Source organism: Fringilla coelebs (genome assembly GCF_963513975.1).
Source record: "Fringilla coelebs genome assembly, chromosome: 3".
In the NCBI taxonomy this organism is placed as follows: Eukaryota; Metazoa; Chordata; class Aves; order Passeriformes; family Fringillidae; genus Fringilla; species Fringilla coelebs.
In genome coordinates, this window is record NC_140030.1 from 42,400,272 (window position 1) to 42,422,281 (window position 22,010).

Below are 22,010 nucleotides of genomic sequence, written 5' to 3' on the forward strand. Positions count from 1 at the left end.
ACTCCAGGGCAGCAGTTAGTTACCCTTTAAGCCTTACTGTAGCTCTTGCATGGGGCATGGGCAGGTTTTTTGTGTTGTGCAAGGGTAGGTCCTCAAACTGTTTACCAGAGCTAAAATCTCATCTCCAAAAAGGGGATTCTTAATGCTGGAAGTAAGCCAATCCTGTTTTGGGGGGTTAACCTTGACTGAGGTCCAAATGTTTGCTTGGACACTCAATCCCTTCTGAAGAAGGATAAGGAGAGAAAATAGGATGAGCATGCTCATGGGTTGAGATAAAGACAGGGAGTTGCTTACCAGTTGTTGTCATCAGCTGAAAAAAATTCAGATGGCGAGAAATACAGACACTGAGACATCTTTCTTCCTCCACTTTTCCAAGTTTTGCTTTACTGCTTCACTCCAGGTTCCTCTGCCCACCCCCAGACAGAGAAGGGATTTTGAGGGGCTGTTTGTAGTCAGTACAATGATGGTTTCTCTCTCGCTTCTTGACCAGATATAAGTCCTTGCAATTTATGTCCAATACAATTCCCCCAGCTTCCCCTTTCCATCTTCCTTAGCCCCCCTTTTTATGACTACTGGCCAAGGTTCAGTAGATGAAATTTTATCCTGTATTTTAACCTCTGAGAGAAGTGCCCTCCATGTCAGAAGCCAAGTTCAAAACTACTCAGGCTGAGGAGGGCCTGTAACCCAAAAGTCACTTAGTTGGCTGGTTAGTCTGATTAAAAGAGGTTTTCTGTTCTGTTAGGCACAGGACTAACAGAAGGCTCAGCACTGTTAATCAGAGGCACACACAATGCATCCCTGGACAAGGCATATCCTAATGACGCTCAGGCTTCTGTTTCTAAATGTTTTCTGCTGTATGGTTACAGGCCTGGGACAGTCACCCCTCAAGATGAGCTTAAAAATCATGAGGAAAGGATGTGCAAGACCACGGCACTCCTGAAGGCAGAAAAAGATGAAGTCGCATAAATACGACTTAGCAATCTCTAAAAACATAAGTGTATTGTCAACATTGTTACCATACTACATCCAAAACTGAACTTCATACCAGCTTATACCAGCTGCTAGGAAGAAAATTGACTCTATCCCAGTGAAAAAGAATTTACAGATTGCTTGAAATTTAAGTTTTTCTGAAAATAGGGATGAGGATTTTTCAAAGTAGTCAATATTTTTTTTCTCCCATTTTTTTTTCAATATACCTAGGGAGGACATATATGGGTAAACAATAATAATGTCTTCTGGTAAAGATGTAAGAATGGTATATGAAACAGCTAAATGCAGGCTATTTGGAAGGAAAATGGGAATTAAAAGTATTAGAAGTATTGTGAATGACCTGTTTTTTTGAAATAGCACCCAATTATTACTATTGAGTAAGAGGAATGAAGGACTACAAATGAAGGCTCAAAGATTCTCAGGTATGCTAGGAGCAAAGCATACAAGGGGGAAAATCATGTTGGAGGCATAACTTTATTTATATTGCCAAAAAGGGGGGAAAAATATTTTCTAACACAACAAATACTCTAGTTTTCTGAATTGTCACTCAGAACTCAGGAAATGTGAATCTTGTGAAAACTAAAATGGAAGAAACTCTTTTAACATCTCCCCTACCATATCGTACTTGAGATAGCTCAGAGTATCTCCTAGAATATTTTTTGTAAGACTTCAATGTATTTAGCAGCAGTCAGAACACATGGATTGTGGGAGAAGCCTACGATCATTGTGAAGTTCACATGCATTAAAAGATAGTAATTTTAAATAAGTTTTCTTCAAGATTCTTGACTGCCATTTAATATTTACTCTATTGACATTTCTTCTGTTCAAGATGGATGGACTAATATTATGGAAACTGAAAAGTTATGTAAGAACTGAAACCAGCATATAGAATAAATTAAGCAATAAGAACTTGACTAGTGCTTCAAAAATTAGGTTGTATCTTTGAGACTTGTTTCCATCATACATTAATCTTTAATTATGATGGTAATATACTATGTCTTTAATGCAGAATAGTAATAGATTTTAATAAACTCTTAATTTACATCTGTAAAAACAAACTGTTTCAGTTATCATAAAATTATAATTATCACATAATAGTTAAGAATTTTTTTATAATTTATTTATTGAATTGATTTTCATTAAACAAAAAAGCCTTTATAGTTTTGGTTCTGATTTGACCTGTGACTTATCTACACATTTCTGCAGCTTCCTAGCTTATATTTCTTTGGACTTTAGAGCAGGACTAGTAGATCATACAGCAGTAAAAATTGACAAGTTCCAAAAATCACCAAGTATTCCCTGTTGCTCGTTTATATTACTCCTGTATGGTTCATGTTGCTTATAGTAGAAGTTTATGAAAGAATTTTTATATTATTTGCTTATGAGCTAATTGTGTTTGGTCTTTTTTGCCTTTTTTTTTTTTGTTTTCATTTAGCCAGGAAGCTTAATTTGTATAAAAATGGGACAAGATATATTCATTCATATAATGAAGATTTTGGTTCTGATCCTGCAGTAGCTTGTGTATTTGTATTTTATCTCTGACTCAATGAGATTTAACAAGATCCTGCTTATGTTTAAAATTAATAGTGCCTATCAGCAATTTAAAGGTATATGGGGTAAACATATAAAAATAATTCTGTAAAGTGCGTATAGAACTTGCACATGAATCTTGTGCCTTTCTAGATTTTAGATTGAATTATATCACCCAAATCTAAAAGATTTTTTATATTTTTTAGGGAAGTAAAAAGTCCTTTCGGTTGAATTTCTAGTCAATGGAGAGGAAATGATTCAATGCAGCTGCTATAGATGGGGATTTTTTTTAATATATAAAAGAGATGTTACATGATTAGTTCTTTTCAGGAAGCAGCAAAAGCATGGCAGCTATATAAGGGAAGATGATGTGGAAGGTGACCACAGTGCAAGCAAGGCAATTGCTGTTCTGAGAAATGTATCTGAGCTGGGCAGGGTTGTTGGTAATTACGACCTCTGTTTACAGACCAGAAGTCATCAGGTGTGACAATGTGTGGTGAGACAATGAAGGGGGCAAACACAAAATCTCAGTATTTCCAAATGCCATAATTTAGGAAAAAAAGAAATTGAGGCTTTAATAAAGGGAAGCAGTAACATGTTTTATTCTTAAGTAGTGTAGTAGTTATGATAAAGCATCCTGGATATTCTTGAAAAAGTTTTGAAATATTGTAATTTGTCAGTTCTTCTGCAGTAAGATGTGGATTGAGGGTGTAGTCCAGAAGTAGTACAGAAACCCTGGCAAACAATGACTAGAAAATAATTCTACATTCTGCTCTAGTGAGTGGGAGAATGTGTAATTTGCTAGAGCTGAGATTAGAGCTGATAATTTGCTGTGTTCAGCAATACCCAGCACTGGGTCAGTGTGCTCACAACTTATGAAGAAGATGGAGTAAGATTCTTTTGATTTATCAATTTCTGGTCATTAGATGAAGCTTTACAGCTTGTGAAATCGTTGTGTTAATGGCTTTACAGTAAAACCTGTTGTCTGCTCACTTCTTGGTCTGACTGCAAAAGAGATGTCTGTGTAAGTGGGTAATCATATTTTCTTTACTTTTCTTCATAGGCATGATGCAGAGAAAAGTGAGGAAATTTGACAGGTTTGAAATAATGCTGGAATAGTATGCACAGTGTAATTTTGTGCTGTCTGTGGCATATATTGCTGGCTATGAGGAATGTATTAGTCACATCATGTTCTAGACAGTATTTTTGTAATACCATTTGATCTGACTTTATTTACATGTTCCTTTAAAAAACCACAATAGTTACATGGTGTTTGAAATACCAGGGAAAAAGAATGTAATTTAAATAAACTAAGCACAGCTACCAGTAAATAATCTCATTAGTCCTTTAAGTTATACTTGCATCATACTTCTTTGCAATCGTGTTTTCTTTATTTCCTTTGTCTATATTCATAATTCCATGAGTACAGGGAAGTATTCTATCTGACTGCATCAGACCATGAATTAAGTTTATTGTTTTTGATTGTTGTCTTATAATTTTTTCTTAGCCTTTCCATAGCTGTTATGTAGCTCCTATTTTGGTCAGAACAGAAGGCAGTATCCGGTGAGAGATAAGGTTGAAAAAATTTTTCAGTATGGGTTTTTAAATAAGAATTGAAGTCCAGGCACTAAAATGGTAGCTGATAACTCTCATGGATTTTTAGCAAAATATTCACTATCAACCTGTGTTTTAAAAATCTCTTGTGTTTTGTTTTTTTGATCCTGAAGGAAAAAAGTAAAATAATAAATAGTAATAAAAAAATTAAAAGAAAATGAAAGAAAGACAAAAAAGATGGTTTAGACTATCTGGAAAAGTTATTTATAAGAATTTAACAGGTAACATGATGAATATGATTGAAGGACAGTAGCTGGTGCCTGTTTTGTAAATATCTGAAATCAGCACACAAAACTCAAATGGCCTGTATGTAATATTAATGTATTCAAGCCACCTTTTTCCCACAAGGAGTATCCCTACTGGTTTAAATTCAGTTCTGTGTAATATTCCTAGGCAGCTGTGTTTTGGTATAATGAAAATTCGATTACAAATATTACTCCACTAGTCCATTTTCTCTTCTCTCTAAATTGCAGTCTGGGGTTTTCTGCTCTTTTTAACAAGTTGCATTGCACTCCAGAATATACAGCTTAAATGAAAAATATCTTTATCTCCAGATATTACAGTCTGTATTAAGCATATCTATTAATTTGCTTTCAAAGCATAATACTGTCTTCATACTATAATCAGAGATAAACTGACAGATTTTGATTTGAGAACTATTGAAATTGGTGGAGGGTACCCTTTACATATTCTCAGCAGCTTTGAATTGAGCTGATTTGTATGGAACATGCTAGACCACACACATTTTATGAAAGCAACTGAAAGCAGCAGTCAGTGTGTGACAGGATGTACTGCTCTGAGTGTAGTGGGTGTACAAATACTCCCTGTCTACAATCCCATCCAAGCTCATCTAGACTGAGTCCCATGACTCTCTATGAGACTGTGTTTTTATTTACAAACCAAAACTGAAGAAGCTGTTTTAGTACATCCAGAATAAGTTAGGTCTCTTCCTGAATTTGTCTCAAACTGGATACTGGAAGGGAGGAGTGGGTGCCTGAAGGTCAAGAATTAACAGAACCTTGTAACATCATCAAACTCCTAAATAAAAAGAGAAGAGGAAATTCTAGCGGTAGATTAATATTATGACAGGTTCTGAAGTCAAACAGACTCAAGGAGCCTAAGAAGATCACCAGTTCTGGGTCCAGCACTGATCCAGCTGCTAGGGTGTCCAGGGTCCTGCGGGCACCATCTGGGCTTCATGAAGATACCTTTTTATAGCTATGTTTCCCCACCCTGGAGAGAAGTCACAGGACCTCTGTCCTGGGCTTGAACTGTTCTGTGTTTGGTTTATTTCAGGAGCCAGAACAAGGGCATTTGTCCTAAAAAATGTCGCCATATCTCCAATGTTCTCCTTCTCCAGCCACATCATGTTCTTTACCACAACATATTCTTAGCAACAAGCCTTGGTTGGCTCCATGGCTGTTCAACTACTGATGTTGAAGACACACACATAAGATCCCTTGTCTTCTGGGCTTCTACACTATTATTTCAAATGCAGTGTGAATACAGAGTATAATAAATTATAGTCTGTCTCAAATAATTTGCAGTTCTGAAGTAGGTCTGTCTGATCATTGGGCATACTAATTTTAATTTCTAATATCATGGTATATTCCTAAAGCGGAATTAAATTTAACACAAATCTTTCCAGCCTGTGGATTGCTGAGGTAGCTGACTTATAAACATTACTTGCACTAGCCAATAATTTCTGGAGAATACTTGTACATTTCAGTGGGTAGAAGCAATTAGGAAAACTGAAACTCAGATCTTGTGAAGTTCATTTATAGTCTATTTTTTAAAGTATTTCAGATACCGGAAGGTGTTAGTGATTAAGAGACTGTATCTGAAATTTTAGAATAAAGACTAATAGAAATGGGTAAATAGGAAGAGTACCTGTTATCAGTGGCCAGAAAAATCAATCTTCAAAATTGCATCTGTTCACTGAAGTTCTCTTTTTTGCTTTATGCTTGTTCTTGATTGAGCAAGTGTTCTGCATTTAAATTAGTAGGAAGGTAGTCCATTAATCAAGGAAAGTGATTATTCTCATAATATCATTTATTATACCACATTTAAATAGCGTGAGCAGTTCTGGCATCAGGCAGAAGGAATTCTCCTAACAGTCACTTCCGAATAAGAGAAGCTGATAAAAAAAGATGGTGTTCTTTATACTTGGAAACAAGGGAGGTTCTAGCCTGACATAAAGAAAAAAAAAAAAAAGTTGCTATGATAACTAAACATGGGAATGATTTTCCCAAGAAGTGGTGGAATTCTTTCCTTTGTGTGTTTTTGAGATATGACTGAACAGTTCCTTGTTTTGAAATAATGGACACTGCCCTGAGCATGATCCTGGCTTATAAAACCTGCTAGGTGAACCTGTAATTCTGTGATTTATGAATATTTATTGCAATAGGCTAAACAGCAGGAAACTTATTGCAATAGGCTGAACAGCATGAAATATGTAGTACATACAAAAAATTGATTAAAGGACCCATACCTTAAGTTTTTTACACTAGACAATCTAATATCATAGATCATCCTTAAAATAAGGAGGAGCAATATTTATCCATAATAAGCCAGTACTAATTTTCCTTACTTTATAAGTAGAGAATTCTAAAATTTTAGGACTCAGATTACACTGTTTCTTTTTCCTTAAGCCATCTTTTATGTCTTGTAGGTTGTTTCCTCCTTTTTTTTACAATTATGGAAAATTTTTCTGTGCTTCAAAGTGATATAAAAGTTATTAAATAAGATAAGCCATCAGAACAAAAAGGTAAAACTACCAAGTTATGTTTTAGATTGTTCAGTAATGTCACAATTACTGTAAATAGCACTTGAAAATATATATTTAAATACAGAATGTATTTTTTTTTTGTCTAGCAAACATTGTCCTCATAAGAAAAAGGTGTTTTCCAATTTAATATTCAAATATCTCTCAGCAAAAGAGTAAAAAAACGTGTTTCAGTTTCACCGAGTTCTGGGCTTCCAGGTTTTGTTGGATAGACAAAAACATGACATAACGATACTTAGACTTTTAATGAGACTGGAAACTTCTGATCTAGTTTTACTGTAAAGTAATAGAAGAATTCAGGTCACAATGTTTAATTAGAACCCAATCACCATTTTTGCACAGCATATCAGTAGTACTTTGGAGATCCAAATGAAACAGTTCTTTGTCAAGTAGACACTTTTAAGACGAGAGGTGCTTTAACATTACATTAAGAGCTTCAAAATGGAACATTTGATTTTCTGTATTATAATGTGTTTGAAATATTATTGTGAAGAAAATTCTATTTTTCAAAGTGACAGATGAATTTTTCAGATAGCTTTGATTATAGAATACACCAAAAACATTCTTTCATAAAGGCTGCCTATCCAAGGGTTTTTAACAGAGTGGCTTTAATGATTTGAGAAATTATGAAAATACATTAATATTGATTTAATAATTAAAATCTCTAATTTTTAAAATTATTGTGCTGGTGTCTTTTGCTAGTTTCATTCTACCATGTTGTGATTTTCATTTTTTTACTCAAATATATTTTACACATGCAAATATTGCACTTGTATTCATTATCAAAGATTTAAAGACGTGATTTAAGCATAAAATAAAAGTCCCTCTCAATAGCGTGCCTCCAAGTCCAGGCATGGTGATTAAAACTCTTAAATGATTAGAATAATTCTGCACATTGCAATTAAAACTTAAAGTTCTCCAAAAGTACCATGAGGAAGAGAGAACTGAAAATCTTTATTTTACAAAAGAAATTGTAACATAGAATAATTTATCTAGACATGTTTGCTTCTTTTAGCTACAATTGATAAAATAGCATTTAGATATGAACTCATCATAATGCACAGCAATTGCAAAGCCATGAATTAGAACAGATTGATTGTATATAATCTGCTTGTAATCTATTGCTAGATTCAGGCATCTTTCTACTATCTCTGTTCTATCTATTTTTGAGATAATGAATTAAATTGTCTTTTCCTTTATGTTTATCTCTTTCCTTGTTTTTTTTTTTTTTTCTTTTCTCAGAGCCTGGCCCTGCAAGGTGCTTGTGAGTGTCCCCAGCTTCTTTTGGAAAACCTTTCCAGGGATGCTACTGTGCACCTCACAGGACAGGATGCAATTCCTTTAATTTGCTATTGTATTTTTTTTCCTGTGGATTGTAGTATTTGGTGATTAACAATGTCACTTTTACTGCTAACTTTTTTTTTTCTGTTATATTCATTCTTTGTAATTTTGATGAGAAAAAAGCATTTTGCCTGATGTATCTTTTTTTCTAGTTAATTTCTGTGATTTAACACATATTAATTTTCTTTCAAGATACAAAATGCTGACACAGTGGTTATAAGAACTTAATCCTAAATGGGACCAATTGTCTTGAATTCTATTGATGTCAATAAAAGAATAAGTGCTTTGATGTTTACAGGTGGCACTTGGAAACTTTCAGAGCCAATCTGTATGCAGCTTTATCAGTATCAGCAACAGTTAAGAATGTTAATCTTCAATATTGTTTTTTCTTTTAATATTGCTGTTAAGTATAATGTAATCTCACTGTAAAAACTTTCAATCACTATTTTCTTTATAACCTCTCTTGTTTTTCTTTTTTTTTTTTTTTTGCAGCAGTTTTGCTGGATAGGCTTTGTGATGGCTGCATTTTAAATCTGTTTTTTTTCTTCTGTCAATTACCACAGGTTTAGTCCCTATGAGTGGTATAATCCACATCCTTGCAACCCTGATTCAGACGTGGTGGAAAACAATTTTACCTTGCTAAATAGTTTCTGGTTTGGAGTTGGAGCTCTCATGCAGCAAGGTATACGACTCAGTCTGCTCTTTCTCTTGGGCACCATGTCCCACTTTTTGCTGGGGGTAACAGTTTTCTGGTGCAAGTCACTTGCATGGGTGCCTCTGTGCATGTAGCCATAAACCAGCTTTTTTATGATTATCCAGGCATTCCCAACGCCTTACAAATTAGCCTGAAGACAGATAAAAAAATTAAGACTTCAAAAAAGTACAGCACAGCCATACAGTTTATTTCCTAAACAGGAAACCCTTTCCGCGTAATTAAATGAGCTAATCTGCCCATTACCAAAAAACCCCATTTAAACAACCTAAAAATGAGTATACCTTCATCAGATGAGACTATAATGGAAAAATTTATAATTTGTTTAATTTTGGTCTAGAAACCCTTCAACTACAAAAAGATTTTATCTAGTAGCTAGAACCTATAAAATAAAATAATATAGGAGATTAAATCCTGTCCAGCCATAATTTATATTTTAAAACTCGGAATGACAATTCAACAATCTATATTCAACAATCCATGCACTGAGAAGCTGATGCCATTGGTGACAATAAAATTGGCAGCTGTGTAGTCATATTGCTCAGAGTAAAACCAACATGCAGTTTTAACTGTAACTAAGTAAGATGCTTAAGCACAATCTTAAAAATCTGTAATTTCCTTGCCATGTTCCTCTTATTTTGAAAACATACCAAATATATAGATCCATAAAAATATGTCACCATTTTATTGCCCTTTTCCATAAGGATTTGAACACAGTCATATAATAGACACATTTGAATAGCACAGATTCATTTTTTGCACTGACATTTCACTGGGCAGTATAGCGTAATACAAAAGATTGTTAGTCCTATTAAAGAGCCATTAAAAGGAATGTCTTTTCTTTCTGGAAAAATAACCATTGCATATCCCCCCAAAAAGTCATAGAAAATGTTGGCAGGAACAAGTGCATATTGGTAGAGTTGTTTTAATGAATATACCTGAGCAATCATTTTTAAAACATACCATTATAAGTACACCAGCTATTAATAAATCCTGGTTTTAATTCGTCAAATGATTTCATGAAGCTTTCCTGTAACTGCAGTAAATATTCTGTCAAATCAGGTTGGTAGGCTTAAAAATTCTCTAATGCCTCAGCAAGAAGAGTACTGTGCTCAGAAAAACATGAATTAATGGATAAAAAGAAATCAGGATTTCAAATCAGAAATAAAAATACGTCTATAGTTGGCTAAGTGTTTACTATCAACTAGGTTGTCAATATACATGTCAAGAAATTATATAGTTGAAACATAATTGCCAAATACATGTTTTTAAGATAATGATTGCTTTTAAGGAAGCTATCAAAAAAAGGGATGGTGAATGAAAGAAGGTATTTCAAATTCCATTCGCAGTTCTTAGGATTGCCAGAATTTCTATCAATGCTGAGTTTTATTTCTTTTGTGGCTTTATGCTTCTATGATGGAAAAAGCAATTTAGATTTTTGTATCATCTTTTTGCAAGACCGCAGCATCTAAGCATTGTTTTTGAGAATAAAAATAAAAATAAAACACCAACCTTCATTTTAAAATATATCTTTGGAGGACAATAGTTTTCCTTGAAGAAAAACCGGTATTTCAGAATTAAGGCTGACCCTCTGTCCTTGCCTTATATTGTTTCACCTTTACTCAGTTCATCCTTTAATAAACCTTAAAGGCACAATTTTAAGGATGCAGTATCAGTCTTGATTTTGTTGATTGCTTTAAAAAGAAATCTCAAAAACCTAAAGCCATCTAAAAGTAGGCTTTCAGACAAGCATGGAAGTTCTCACTTAGTAGCAATAACTTTCCATTACAAACAATATAGAAACGCTTGGACCGTAATCATATCAACGCATTAAACACTGCTTCTTTACAAAAGATTTGCTTAGTGCTGGAGGATACATGATAGAGGAAACTCATGCATGTCTGGCTGGCACCTCTCGCTCCCAGGAAACTGTGGGATATAGTGCTGGACATGACGTTACCTTGGGTACATGACAGTCAGCCCCTGACCAGGCTCTGTTTCATGGGCCCAGGTGGCACTTGGTTTCAGTCCTTGGTAAGGTACGAGCTCGCGGGAACTGGGGGAACTGCGGCCAATGTCTCCACTCTTCTCTTCTTTCCAGTCCTGTCTGACTTTACTGGTGTTGGTTTTTAAAATGAAATGAGAGCAATTAAAAAGAGCTAATGATAGTGGGCTTGTTGGGAAATCTCTTAGTGTTATGGTGTCTAAGTGTCTGACTAACAGGGCCTAGGAGCAACTCCATCAGACAGGTACTTTTCTACTTTTTCCCTTGCAGAATTCTAGGCAGAGTCTGGCGCTGGAGTTGGCTGTCATGTCCAAGTCTGTCAGCCTTTTTTGTTTGAAACAGCAAGGGTAAGATGAACTGCAGGGTAAGATGGGCTGTTTTTGAATACAGTAGTCCAGTTATGATACCACTTCTTTTTTCCTTTTCTTTTGTTTTCTTCCTCCCTCCCTCCCTCCCCAGCCCTTCTGTTCCTTTTTTCACGTTGAGTTTGGAAGTTGGACATAATCTTTCACCTATATGAAGATGTGTTACCTTGCTGGACCAGTTCCTTAACTAATTCAATAAAAGCACTAAAATTTAACAGGAATAAAATAGTCCATCTTGCCTTCATTCCATTTTACCCAGGAGCTATAAGAGCAAACATAGTAACCAATTAACAAAAAGGGGTTGTTTCAGTACAATGGTATAGTGGATATGATGAAACTGTTTCCTTGAAAACAAGTTTCCAGATACTTCCAAAAGATCTTCCATAAAGTTCTTAAAATGAAGCTTGAAATTGTTTATTTGACATCATTAGAAATTTCATTTCATTCAATTATAACATTATGGAAAAAAATCCATACATGCTCATTTATAATAAATATTTGTAATTGTATATTACAGTGAATTTAATTTATTCCTATTTTTTGTAATTAGACACAAGAGGAGTTTATGTGCTTCAATTTGTCTCATTAGACTCTAAATTTGCATTAAAAATTATGCAAATTACTATACAATGTCTGTCTCCCCCTCTATTCTTTAGTGCCATGAGCAGGCAACTCCAGCAATGCATTATAATCTATCTTTATCTAGTTTATCCATAGAAGTCTAATATTTTTATTGCTATACTATTAAATTGAAGTGTGTAGCAGAACCACCCATATTTATATGAAATTGTGGGGCTAAACATAGAGATGGGAGATATTAATTTTTTTATGTCAATATTTAATAAACTATACTTTACAGCAATGCAAATGAAAAAAACTCAAAAAGCATGTTTATAATAGATTTAAGGTTTTGTTTTTCAGATACGAAATCCTTTATTTCACATCTGGTACCTTCATCAATTGCTTATTTTTTCTGGAAAGCAAGTTGAAGTAACTGCATTTTTAGTCTTGGTATTTTTATATATACATTTAGAAATTCTGAAATGGCACTGATCACTGAATCTCCCATTACTATATTTTGATGCCCGCAGCTCCAGAAAGATATGTCTTTATAAATTTAACCAGTTATTTTGCATTTCAGTTGTGTGTGTTTGTACAAGCAGTACATCTAAACCTGTAGCTTAAAGATTTTTTTTGCACAGTGATTCCATTTCCCCACTGTGGCAAAAAGTGCTGAACGCTTATTAATTGTTTTCTGTGCATCCGTTTCACCTTTCTCCCCTGGTTTTCGTTAGGTTCTGAGCTCATGCCTAAAGCCCTCTCCACCAGGATAGTGGGAGGCATTTGGTGGTTTTTCACACTTATCATCATTTCCTCGTACACTGCTAACCTAGCCGCCTTTCTGACAGTGGAACGGATGGAGTCCCCTATTGATTCTGCTGACGACTTGGCCAAGCAGACAAAGATAGAGTATGGGGCAGTTGAAGATGGAGCAACCATGACTTTTTTCAAGGTAAGTTTTCTATTCTGTTTGAGATGTTATAACCTGGTTTTGGGGGGGAAAGCTTTTGCACCTTGCTGAAGGGCAGTTACTATGATTCCTGATGCTGACAAAAGCAAGAGGAAACCTTTTTTTTTTATTAAAGAAATCGCAAAAGAATCAAATAAAAAATTTCTCACAGAAAAGAAAAGTATTTTTTATGATTTTTCTATTAGTGAATTGAATTTATAGCAGTGAAGTATGTGAAGATACCTGAGTACTTTCCTCAGATCTTCTATAGCTGCATACAAGATTAAACTTTGTCATATTAAAAGTTAGCTTTAATTCAACTGCATTATATCTAATTGTAGTCTTTACTCAAGAAACACTAAGGATATTAGTGGTTGTACTGAGGAAAACTTTTTGGACTTCATAATTTTAAGAAACTTTTGAATGAAATTTTGGGTCCATGTAAAAAGCTCAGATTATCCCAGTTTTTCTGTTCCTCTTAACCTGCTACTAAGATAATTAAATTTGAAATATAGTGAAATGAGATACTGAATTAGAGGAAAATATTTCCTGTTTAGATTCATCAGACATTCAAGCAGACCTAAATTAGTGATAAATATTTATTAAAGGAGAGAAGATGGTTTGTTCTCGAACTCCTGATATTGGATAACACAGAGGGGTCTCAGATCTTCCAGAGAGGTATTTACCAATATTTGCCCGATCTTTGGTAATTTCTGAAAACTTTTTGACTAATATAGCCTAGCTTTAAGAACAATTATGCTATCCTAAAGCTCTATTATCCTACCTAAAGCTCTGTGTTGGCTGTCACATTAGCATTTGTAATCAGCAAACTAAGTACCAAGGTGGCTTTTAAACTGGCACAGAAATTGAAGATTGTGGGCTCAGTTTCTCTCATGAAATTTAGGGAGCACAATATTTGTTTACATATCAAGGCTGAATAGTCTCTATTTAATTCTATGACCATAGACCTTGTAACAAATCAAAGCGTACAAATAGTTTTAATTTAAAAAATAAATATTTTCTAAGGCTTTCAGCTTCTGCTTGGAGACAAAAAATCATTCAACTCCAATATCTCAGAATGTTTCAGGCTGCTTAACTTAAACCGTGCATTGGGGATGTTCTGAATATTCTCCTCAGAATACTCATTGGAAATTGAGCTGATGAAATTGATACAAGTAACTAATCAGTTGGAGATCTCTTTGTGTCAGGAAATATGTGAAGTAGTTAAAAGTGACAACATTGAAAGTTTAAAGACTGAGTGTTTCAAAAGAATCAAAATTATTTTTGTCTTGAGACATAAAGAAATAATACAGCGTATTTATTGAACTCCCAGAAAACACTCTAAGGATTTAACTTAATTTTAGAGTGGCAGAAAATTTTGCTCTAATTCTATTTCAGGTTCAAACTCTGAACACTGTGGAAACATTAGGAAGCAACTTTAAATTTTTAGTTTTCCTTCTCATTCTTAATTTTCTGATTCACTTTTTATTTTTAAATACTTCTAATATGGGTTTTCTAAATTTCTAAGTGCACAGAGACTATTCCTCTTTCTGTGGACTTTTTTCCCTCTGCAAGTTGATATAGTACTCCCTTTTCTGCTCAATTATTCCTTTCTGCTCTCTTTATTCTTCTGTTTACATTTGTCCAGATATATTTTGTGATTATCTAATGTATTGTATCCAAGAACTAAAGAGGCCTTACATCTAATGAAATAGCATTTTCACATCCTTCATTGAAGATTTTTATCTGCAGTTGAAATAACCCTAGACTTAAACACAACAGATTTAGGATGTCAGATCACATAATTTAGCATTGCTTTTTTTACATTAATGAATTTTCCTCTTTCACTATGAGTGAAAAAGAGAACTCATAAGAAAATATAGGATTTATTTATTCAGATGATAAATTTTAAGTCAAATTAAGGTTTATTCTATTGAAAACATATTTTTCTGGATTATTGTGTGAACAGATAATTATTAGCAAGTGTTTTATGACATGAAACTGATTAAAATGATTAAAAACTGTTCCAACCTGGAATCAATTGATTTGAAATATTTTTCTGTTGTTTACTATCTCATCTGGTAGAAAACTAATTTATATTATTTGCTACTACTATTAATATTTTTTATTATTAATGGATATTATTTACCTAATGAAATTAATTTAAATTAAGCATTAGACGTAGCTGCAGATTATCAATAAGTGAAAATCATGCTCAAATGGTAAAGTAAATGAAAACTATGGAATCCCATTTGATTCATTCACTGTCTGAAGCAATCTCTAGGAGAGCATTAGGGTTTTCTTAATGTAAATGCTATTCACTAGAGCTGCCTGTGTAAGGAATGTAGGTTAATTACATACTCATTCCATGAAAGATAAGCCAAAACATATATATATATATGTATACACACACATACAGTCCTTAATCATGAACTTCATTGTAAAATTAGGTATTTTTCCCTAGTGATGTGGATTTATCAGAAAATAAAGTACTATAATTTTAGTCAACATGGTATATCCGCATTTACGTGTTTTCAAAACATACTTCTAGTCAGCAAAAGCTAATTGCTTCAGCAATGTAATTTCCTTACTTACCAAAAAAGATAAAAATGCAAGAAAATATTTTAAAATAACACTTAATGTGAAATTGCATTGCAAGGTTCTGCTAGAATTGAATATCTCATAGAGAATGCTGAAAAATACAAAGAGCATTTAAGCCTAGGACTCTGATAAAACAGTTTTAAATGGTATATATTATATTCTCTGATATATAGATAACTGAATATCAAGTAGGAAGTGCCATTTTGTATGGCATTAAGGAAAATACTAATGAACTTTTGTGTCCTGTTCTGGTCATCACACTTTGAAAATATGCTTAAAATTGGAAAGGGTTCATTAAAGGTGAAAGAATGACTGTAGGTCTGAAAATAAGCATTGCAGTTAGAGGCTAAAGATCTGTCTGTTTAATCTGCTGAAGAGAAGGTTAAGAGGTGACTTGATCATGGTTTGCAAGTGCCTTAATGGGAATGAGACTTTTGACAGTAGATGACTCACTAATCTAGCAGAAAAAGGCATAATGAGATCCAATGTTTCATAGCTGAAGTTAGGGAAATTCAGACTAGAAATAAGGTGCATATTTTAAGAGTGAGAGTCATTAACTGCTGGTATAACTTATCTAGGAGTGGGTTGGATTCATCCATCAAAGGCAGCCATTATGAAGAAGATAGATACAGCATAGCACAAGCATGTTGTTCTTTTTATTTAGAGGTTACTCAATGAAAGAGATAGCCTTCTTTGTAAAGGAGATCAGATCAGATCTTAGTAGCACTCTTGTACTTCAAAAATCTAAGAGGGTATGAGTTCTGGGGGTAGGGGTTGCACAAAGATAATTGAGAGGATAAATTTGTCATCTGTGTGTATGTTTATCCTTAGCTACTTTTGTCTTGTTTTAATGAGAGTGGATTGAGTAAAAGAGTGGTACTGTGTTACAATAAGATATAAAGACACCAGATGGTTTGCTAATGATAAATGAAATTATCATATCTTGGTAATAGTTATTAGTTCCAATCACAGTGAGGCTTGGTAGCTGCCCACAAGACTGACAGTAATGTCTGCATAAGTTAGCTATATAGCAGTCCATTCAATTCCTTTCTTAAAAAAAACTTTGGAGCATGGTCAAAGCTGTGTGGTGCTAAAAGAAACCCCAAACATTATGAAGGGGAACCTAAATGGGCATCAGACAAACAAGCCAACTGCTGGATTAAAACCTTCTGAAGGTGAAAGCTTGGAGAGTACATGGGATATATGTTGAAAATGCTGTTACTCCTGTGAGTCAAATATCCTTGTGAAATAGCTTTGATAAAAAGGAGAATGTTCTCTTCAGGCTTTTACTAGGTCCTTCATCTCATGCCTCCTCATGGTCTGAGAAACATGAATTACAACTCTTTCAGAAGCCAGAAAGCAAAGAAAAATTTCCGTGCTCTCTCCTCCTAAGATCTGCTTGTCTGGCCTGAGCATGGAAATGAAATAATTTTACAAGTCCATTATGTGTCTGGTGGGTCTGCTTGGCTAATTCATTGTGAATAATAAAGAAAACCTCAGTATAGTCCAAGAACTGGAAGGAAAGATATGTGAAAGTAAGTTCTAACCCTTATCTGCTTTTAGGCTAGGAGTGTCCATTACAAATACATACTTTGATGTTTCTTAAATTATGTATGTTTTCTTAGTTATGAAATTCTCTTCCTTTCTCTTGGCTGCTATTGTCACTATTGACCACTTTCAAATTTCAGAAACCTGTTTTTTTTTCCTGTTTAGAGTAAAAGAAAAAGCATTTAATATTTTTAAGAGAGGTAGTGATCTCACACTAACTGTTCTTGGATGAAAAAAACTTCAGATTTTCATTGTCTCTAATTTCTGTGCCCTCTCAGTTTGTGCTTCTCACTTGGTTTTCTTGCCGAATAACAATTCTGAAATTAGGAAGAACAATATTAATTCTACCCAGCTTCTATTTGTACCACACTTCTCCACCCTCACACACAAAAAACCTAGTTCAATACACGTATGAGGTCTACAATGTTAAGATATTTCTTGTGAAGCTACAAGTGCTTTTGATTCTCCCATAATTTTTCATGTCTGTAACTTTCAATGTCAGAATTTCTTTCTTTCTAGGTTTTTGTACAGTACCAGGTACAATGGAAGTTTTCTTACTTATGGTTACTAGGCATCTGCATACCAAATAGTAAAAACCAAAGTACTTTTTCATTCTCTAATAGCAGTAAATTAGTGTCATTACTCCTTTATCACAAATAAAAGGTCTTCTCAGCTCTCTGTGAGACATGTATTTTATATTCTAGTTTTGTTGATAGGGAAGCTGAGGCACTAAATAGTATTGCATCTTTTTCAAGATCACTTCATGAAAGGTAGATAGGAAACTAATTCTGGCAAAAGGTAGACACAGGACTAATTCAGGAAAGCTGACTCACACACCTTAGAATTATCTGGTAGACTGACCTTTCTGTTTACCAATTATATTTGCATTTTATTCTTTAGGATCAAGTTTTATACTACAGCTTTATTTTTCTACTATATATTTTATGTTTTCCTGCACTGCTTTCTCTCTATAAAGAGCCATGTTGCTCATGATTTTAGCCATTTTCCTTTTCCCCCATTCCCTCACATTTTACCCTGGCCTATTTGTTGCCACCTCTCTGAGGAAATTTAGAGAACCAACAATTCAGCACTTTTTGTCTGTCTTCCCCTTCCACATTCTCAGCCTGTTGTTAAAAGAAATGGCACTAAGGTCTACCTACACATTACGAAGTCTCAGAAATGGTCTTTTAAAGCTGAAGGAAGGAGTTATAGGGGAATTTTCCCACTGCTTGCAACTGGAGTACAAATGACAAATTCTCTGACATAAACAGAAGAACAGCAGCCAGAATAAAGGTATTAATGTCATTCATTTGTCATGTGTGAGGTTGGCATTGATGTACACAAAGCCAGTACTTCAGTGGGATTTTCAAGTCTGGGTTTGAACACTGTAATGAACAAATGATATTTATTTGTTTAACAAGTAAGAATGCTGTACAAACACATGGGTGTATACACACAGAGAACCTTTAGTTTAATGCTTCTGATAAAACAACATGAAGTTTGGCAGTGTATGTTAATTATTTGGTGCAATTGTTGCAAGTCAAAGATGAGAGAAGTACTGCTTATGATTTTCTCAAATATCCAGTGACTGACAGTGACTAATGGAGAACAATCTTTTAAGTCACATCTTCCATGTACTAATTTTGATAATGCATAAAAAAAAAATTGGTAACAGATACATGTTCAGTTTGATTTAATAATATTTGACTTTATAGAAAAGTTGCCTTTTGATGTAACAAATATATACTTGTCCTTGCATGAAAAAGCATGTGATACTTTTTGCTAAAAATGGAATTGAATATAAATACCATGTAAATATTTTTTTCCTTCTTTTTGATCATTCTGATTTGGACCTAATGTCCAGAAAAGCCTACAGCTGAAATGCATCATTTCCTCTTAGTTGTGATTCCCTCTTTGCAAGAACACTACTTAGTTAACCATTGCTTCTTTTAATGTAAAAAAAAAAAAAAAAAAAAAAAACGCAGATATAGTTGTAAATCTCTAAAACAAGGTCTGTGGTCACTCCATACAGTTATAAGGACTAAATCTGCAATATTTATCTCACTCTGAGAGTGAGATATAGGCTTTGTCCAGAGCTCTTAAAGCATCTCTGCCTCACTGAGTTCTACTTATTTTTGTAAAAGATCAGGGAAGTTAGGCAATGCTAAGTACGTTATATGTTACATTAACACAGATTATAACAAGAAGAGCAGTTCATTTGAATTCTATATTAAAGAAATTACAATAAACTTGGTACCATTAAGATTTATGGGGTGAACTGTTTTTCTTTTGAATTTGAAGTCAGAAAGCAGAGCAAATTCACCGAAAGTGCTTCATTCCAAATAACTGTCTACTTATGGGGACAATTATTTTATGCTGTCTTGACCCTTAGAGTGATTATTATTCCTACAGTAAATAAGAGCAGATGTTTGGCTTTTTGTTGCATTTCAGTGCTGTGTCATGAAACTAAAAATAGAAAGAGTGCAACAGAAATTCACTATCTTTTCACTCTCATGTTTGTCCCTCAACCCATGACTTTTCCCTTCCTTTTCTCCTTTCCCTGTTCCTCAATTCTTATACCCTTCAATAAGGACTGAAAAAGATGAACATGACTAGTCAACTTTTCATTTCTTCAAAGATTATTCTATAGATCCAGATAGTAAGTACTCTTTATAAGCTGCTGGATAACATTTGGTTATGATTAAAAACGATAGGATTCATATTTATCATTTACATTTGTCTCAGGCTACAGCTCTTAGAAATAGATGAAACAAGTAGAAATGCCTTTTGATGCCCTCTCAAGGAAAAAAAACAAAAACAAAAAACAACTTTCCAGTGAAAACAAGAGTAGACATTCACAATAATTAAAATATTTTAAAAAAATCATTAAGACATGAATTGGATCCCCCCAAAAGTTATTTTTGAAATGAAGTCTAAGAGAGACATCAAAAATAAATGAAAAGTTGGTATTATGAAAATTCTAGTTTCTCTTTGAATCAATTAAACATTTCCATAACTCAGTATCAGTTTCTGCTTTACCAAAATTCTTCAGAAAGGAAAAAGTGTTGTGCTGATCTCCCCATTGAACTCTCAGGGGGACTACCCTATGGTTCCATGAATATTTTTGAGTATTACTATTATACAGAGGCAAAATAAACATACAAAAAAGAAGTTGGCATTTGCACTATTTTTCAAAAATGCATCCAATAATAAGCATTAATTAGAGTGTATGCATTAATAATCCATACTGTAGGTACATAGTGGAGACGATCTGAATAAAATCGATCCTTCTCAGTGTATAAGGGATGACAAAATATAGCAAGATCTAATTTCCAACTGGATAGAAATATGGGATACAAGAAATCACAGCCCAGACTGAGTAAAAAAATAACAACTTTACATTTCTCCTTAGAAAGTCAAGCCTGATATGCATATGTTACCCAAACCACAGTTTGAGTCTGAAATTGTGTCAGGATTATTTATCAGCAAAAGACAAGAATTTTTATCAAATGTACATAATTCAGAGGGATGTAATAATCTAGACATTTGAAAAATCACTTTGTAGTTAAGGGAAACTCCCTCTGCCTCTTTTTTTTTTTGGAGAATATAGAGTGATGTCACAGCAGACAACAATCACAGAATCACTAACTGGGTAAGGTTAGAAGGGACCATAGTGGGTCACCTGGTCCAACCTCCCTGTCTAAATCAGGGCCATCCTAGAGCGCAATGTGTGGAGTTGTGTCCAAACAGTTCTTGAATATCTCCACTGAGGGAGACTCTACAACCTCTCTGGACAACCTGTTCCGGTGTTCACTCATCCACACAGTTAAGAAATTTTTCCTCATATTCTGATGGAAATTTCTGTGCATCTGTTTTTGCTTGTTGCCTCTTGTGCAGCTGCTGGGCACCACTGAGCAAAGCCTGGCTCCATCCTCTCCCCTTCAGATAGATAGTTATTCACATGGATGTTGTCCCACCTCATTCATCTCTTCACAAGGCCAAACAGGCTCAGCTCCCTCATAAGAGCTCCCAGCCCCTCTTCATTAGAGAGATACTCCAGGCCTTTGCTTATCTTCATAACCCTGCTCTGGATTTGTTCCAGCAGCATCCTGTCTCTCTTGTGCTGAGGAGCCCAGAACTGGTCACAGCACTCCGGTCAGGATTACCTCCTTTAAACTGCTGGCAATGCTTTACCTAATGCATCTTAAAATACCATTTACTTTCCTTTGAAGTTTAATCACCATTAATTGGTGTAAATTGCATTTCTCAAAAGCTTTTTTATTTTGTTTTGTTTTGTTTTGTTTTGTTTTGTTTTGTTTCAAGCCAGTCCAACTCCAAGTTGTCCAACCTCTTCTCCTACCTTCATTCTCAAGCACTGCTGGCTCCACATGCCTTAGGCCTGTGGCAAGACTCAACTCAGCTATCTCTTCCAGCTGCAAATGAACATTTTTGTTGCTGCATTTTTATTTTTGGTTATGAAGAAGACTGCTCTAGCTGCTAGAAAGCTAGAACTGATGGGAGTGGAGCAGAGTGTCATTACATGCATTACATGGCAGGGCAGTCTCATATCACCCTGCCAAATGGGAAAGCCACTGGGAATCCACACCCTTTGGGAAGTGAGTTGTGTCACCTAGACATTTGAAAGTGTGACAATGAGAAAAATCAACAACACTGAAATTGCTGAAACTTACAATAAAGATTTTCTTTATGTACTAATGTAGGTTTTGTCTTAACTGGTAACCCATTTTGCTTCCTTTCCCTTACCTGATGCTCTCCACTTTCTGGCCTCTTCAGGGCCTGTAATGGTGCTGCTGTCAGGATAAGTTGTAAGAGAATTACTGATCTCTGAGTTCTCATCATAAGTTTAGTTGCAAGGCTTTTTCCTCAGAAATGCATAACCTAATTGCTCTCTCTCCTTATCACCTTTCTCTCCTCCTGCTGTTTTCCTCAGGAGGCAGGGTGAGAACATTTCTCTTTTTTTCTTCTCTTTTCAGATTTTTTCCCCTTTA

The 22,010-nt window shown here is 34.5% G+C and overlaps 1 protein-coding gene across 1 annotated transcript in view; it reads left to right on the top strand.

The window, feature by feature from the left end:
* Positions 1–22,010, top strand: part of GRIK2 (glutamate ionotropic receptor kainate type subunit 2) — a gene marked incomplete at both ends in the record, with an annotated part of 340,423 nt that overhangs the window by 243,564 nt on the left and 74,849 nt on the right. The window contains 2 exons of the mRNA XM_084201897.1: positions 8,824–8,942; positions 12,638–12,855. Coding sequence (XP_084058023.1) covers positions 8,824–8,942; positions 12,638–12,855 — 337 coding nt within the window. The remainder of the gene's footprint in view (positions 1–8,823; positions 8,943–12,637; positions 12,856–22,010) is intronic.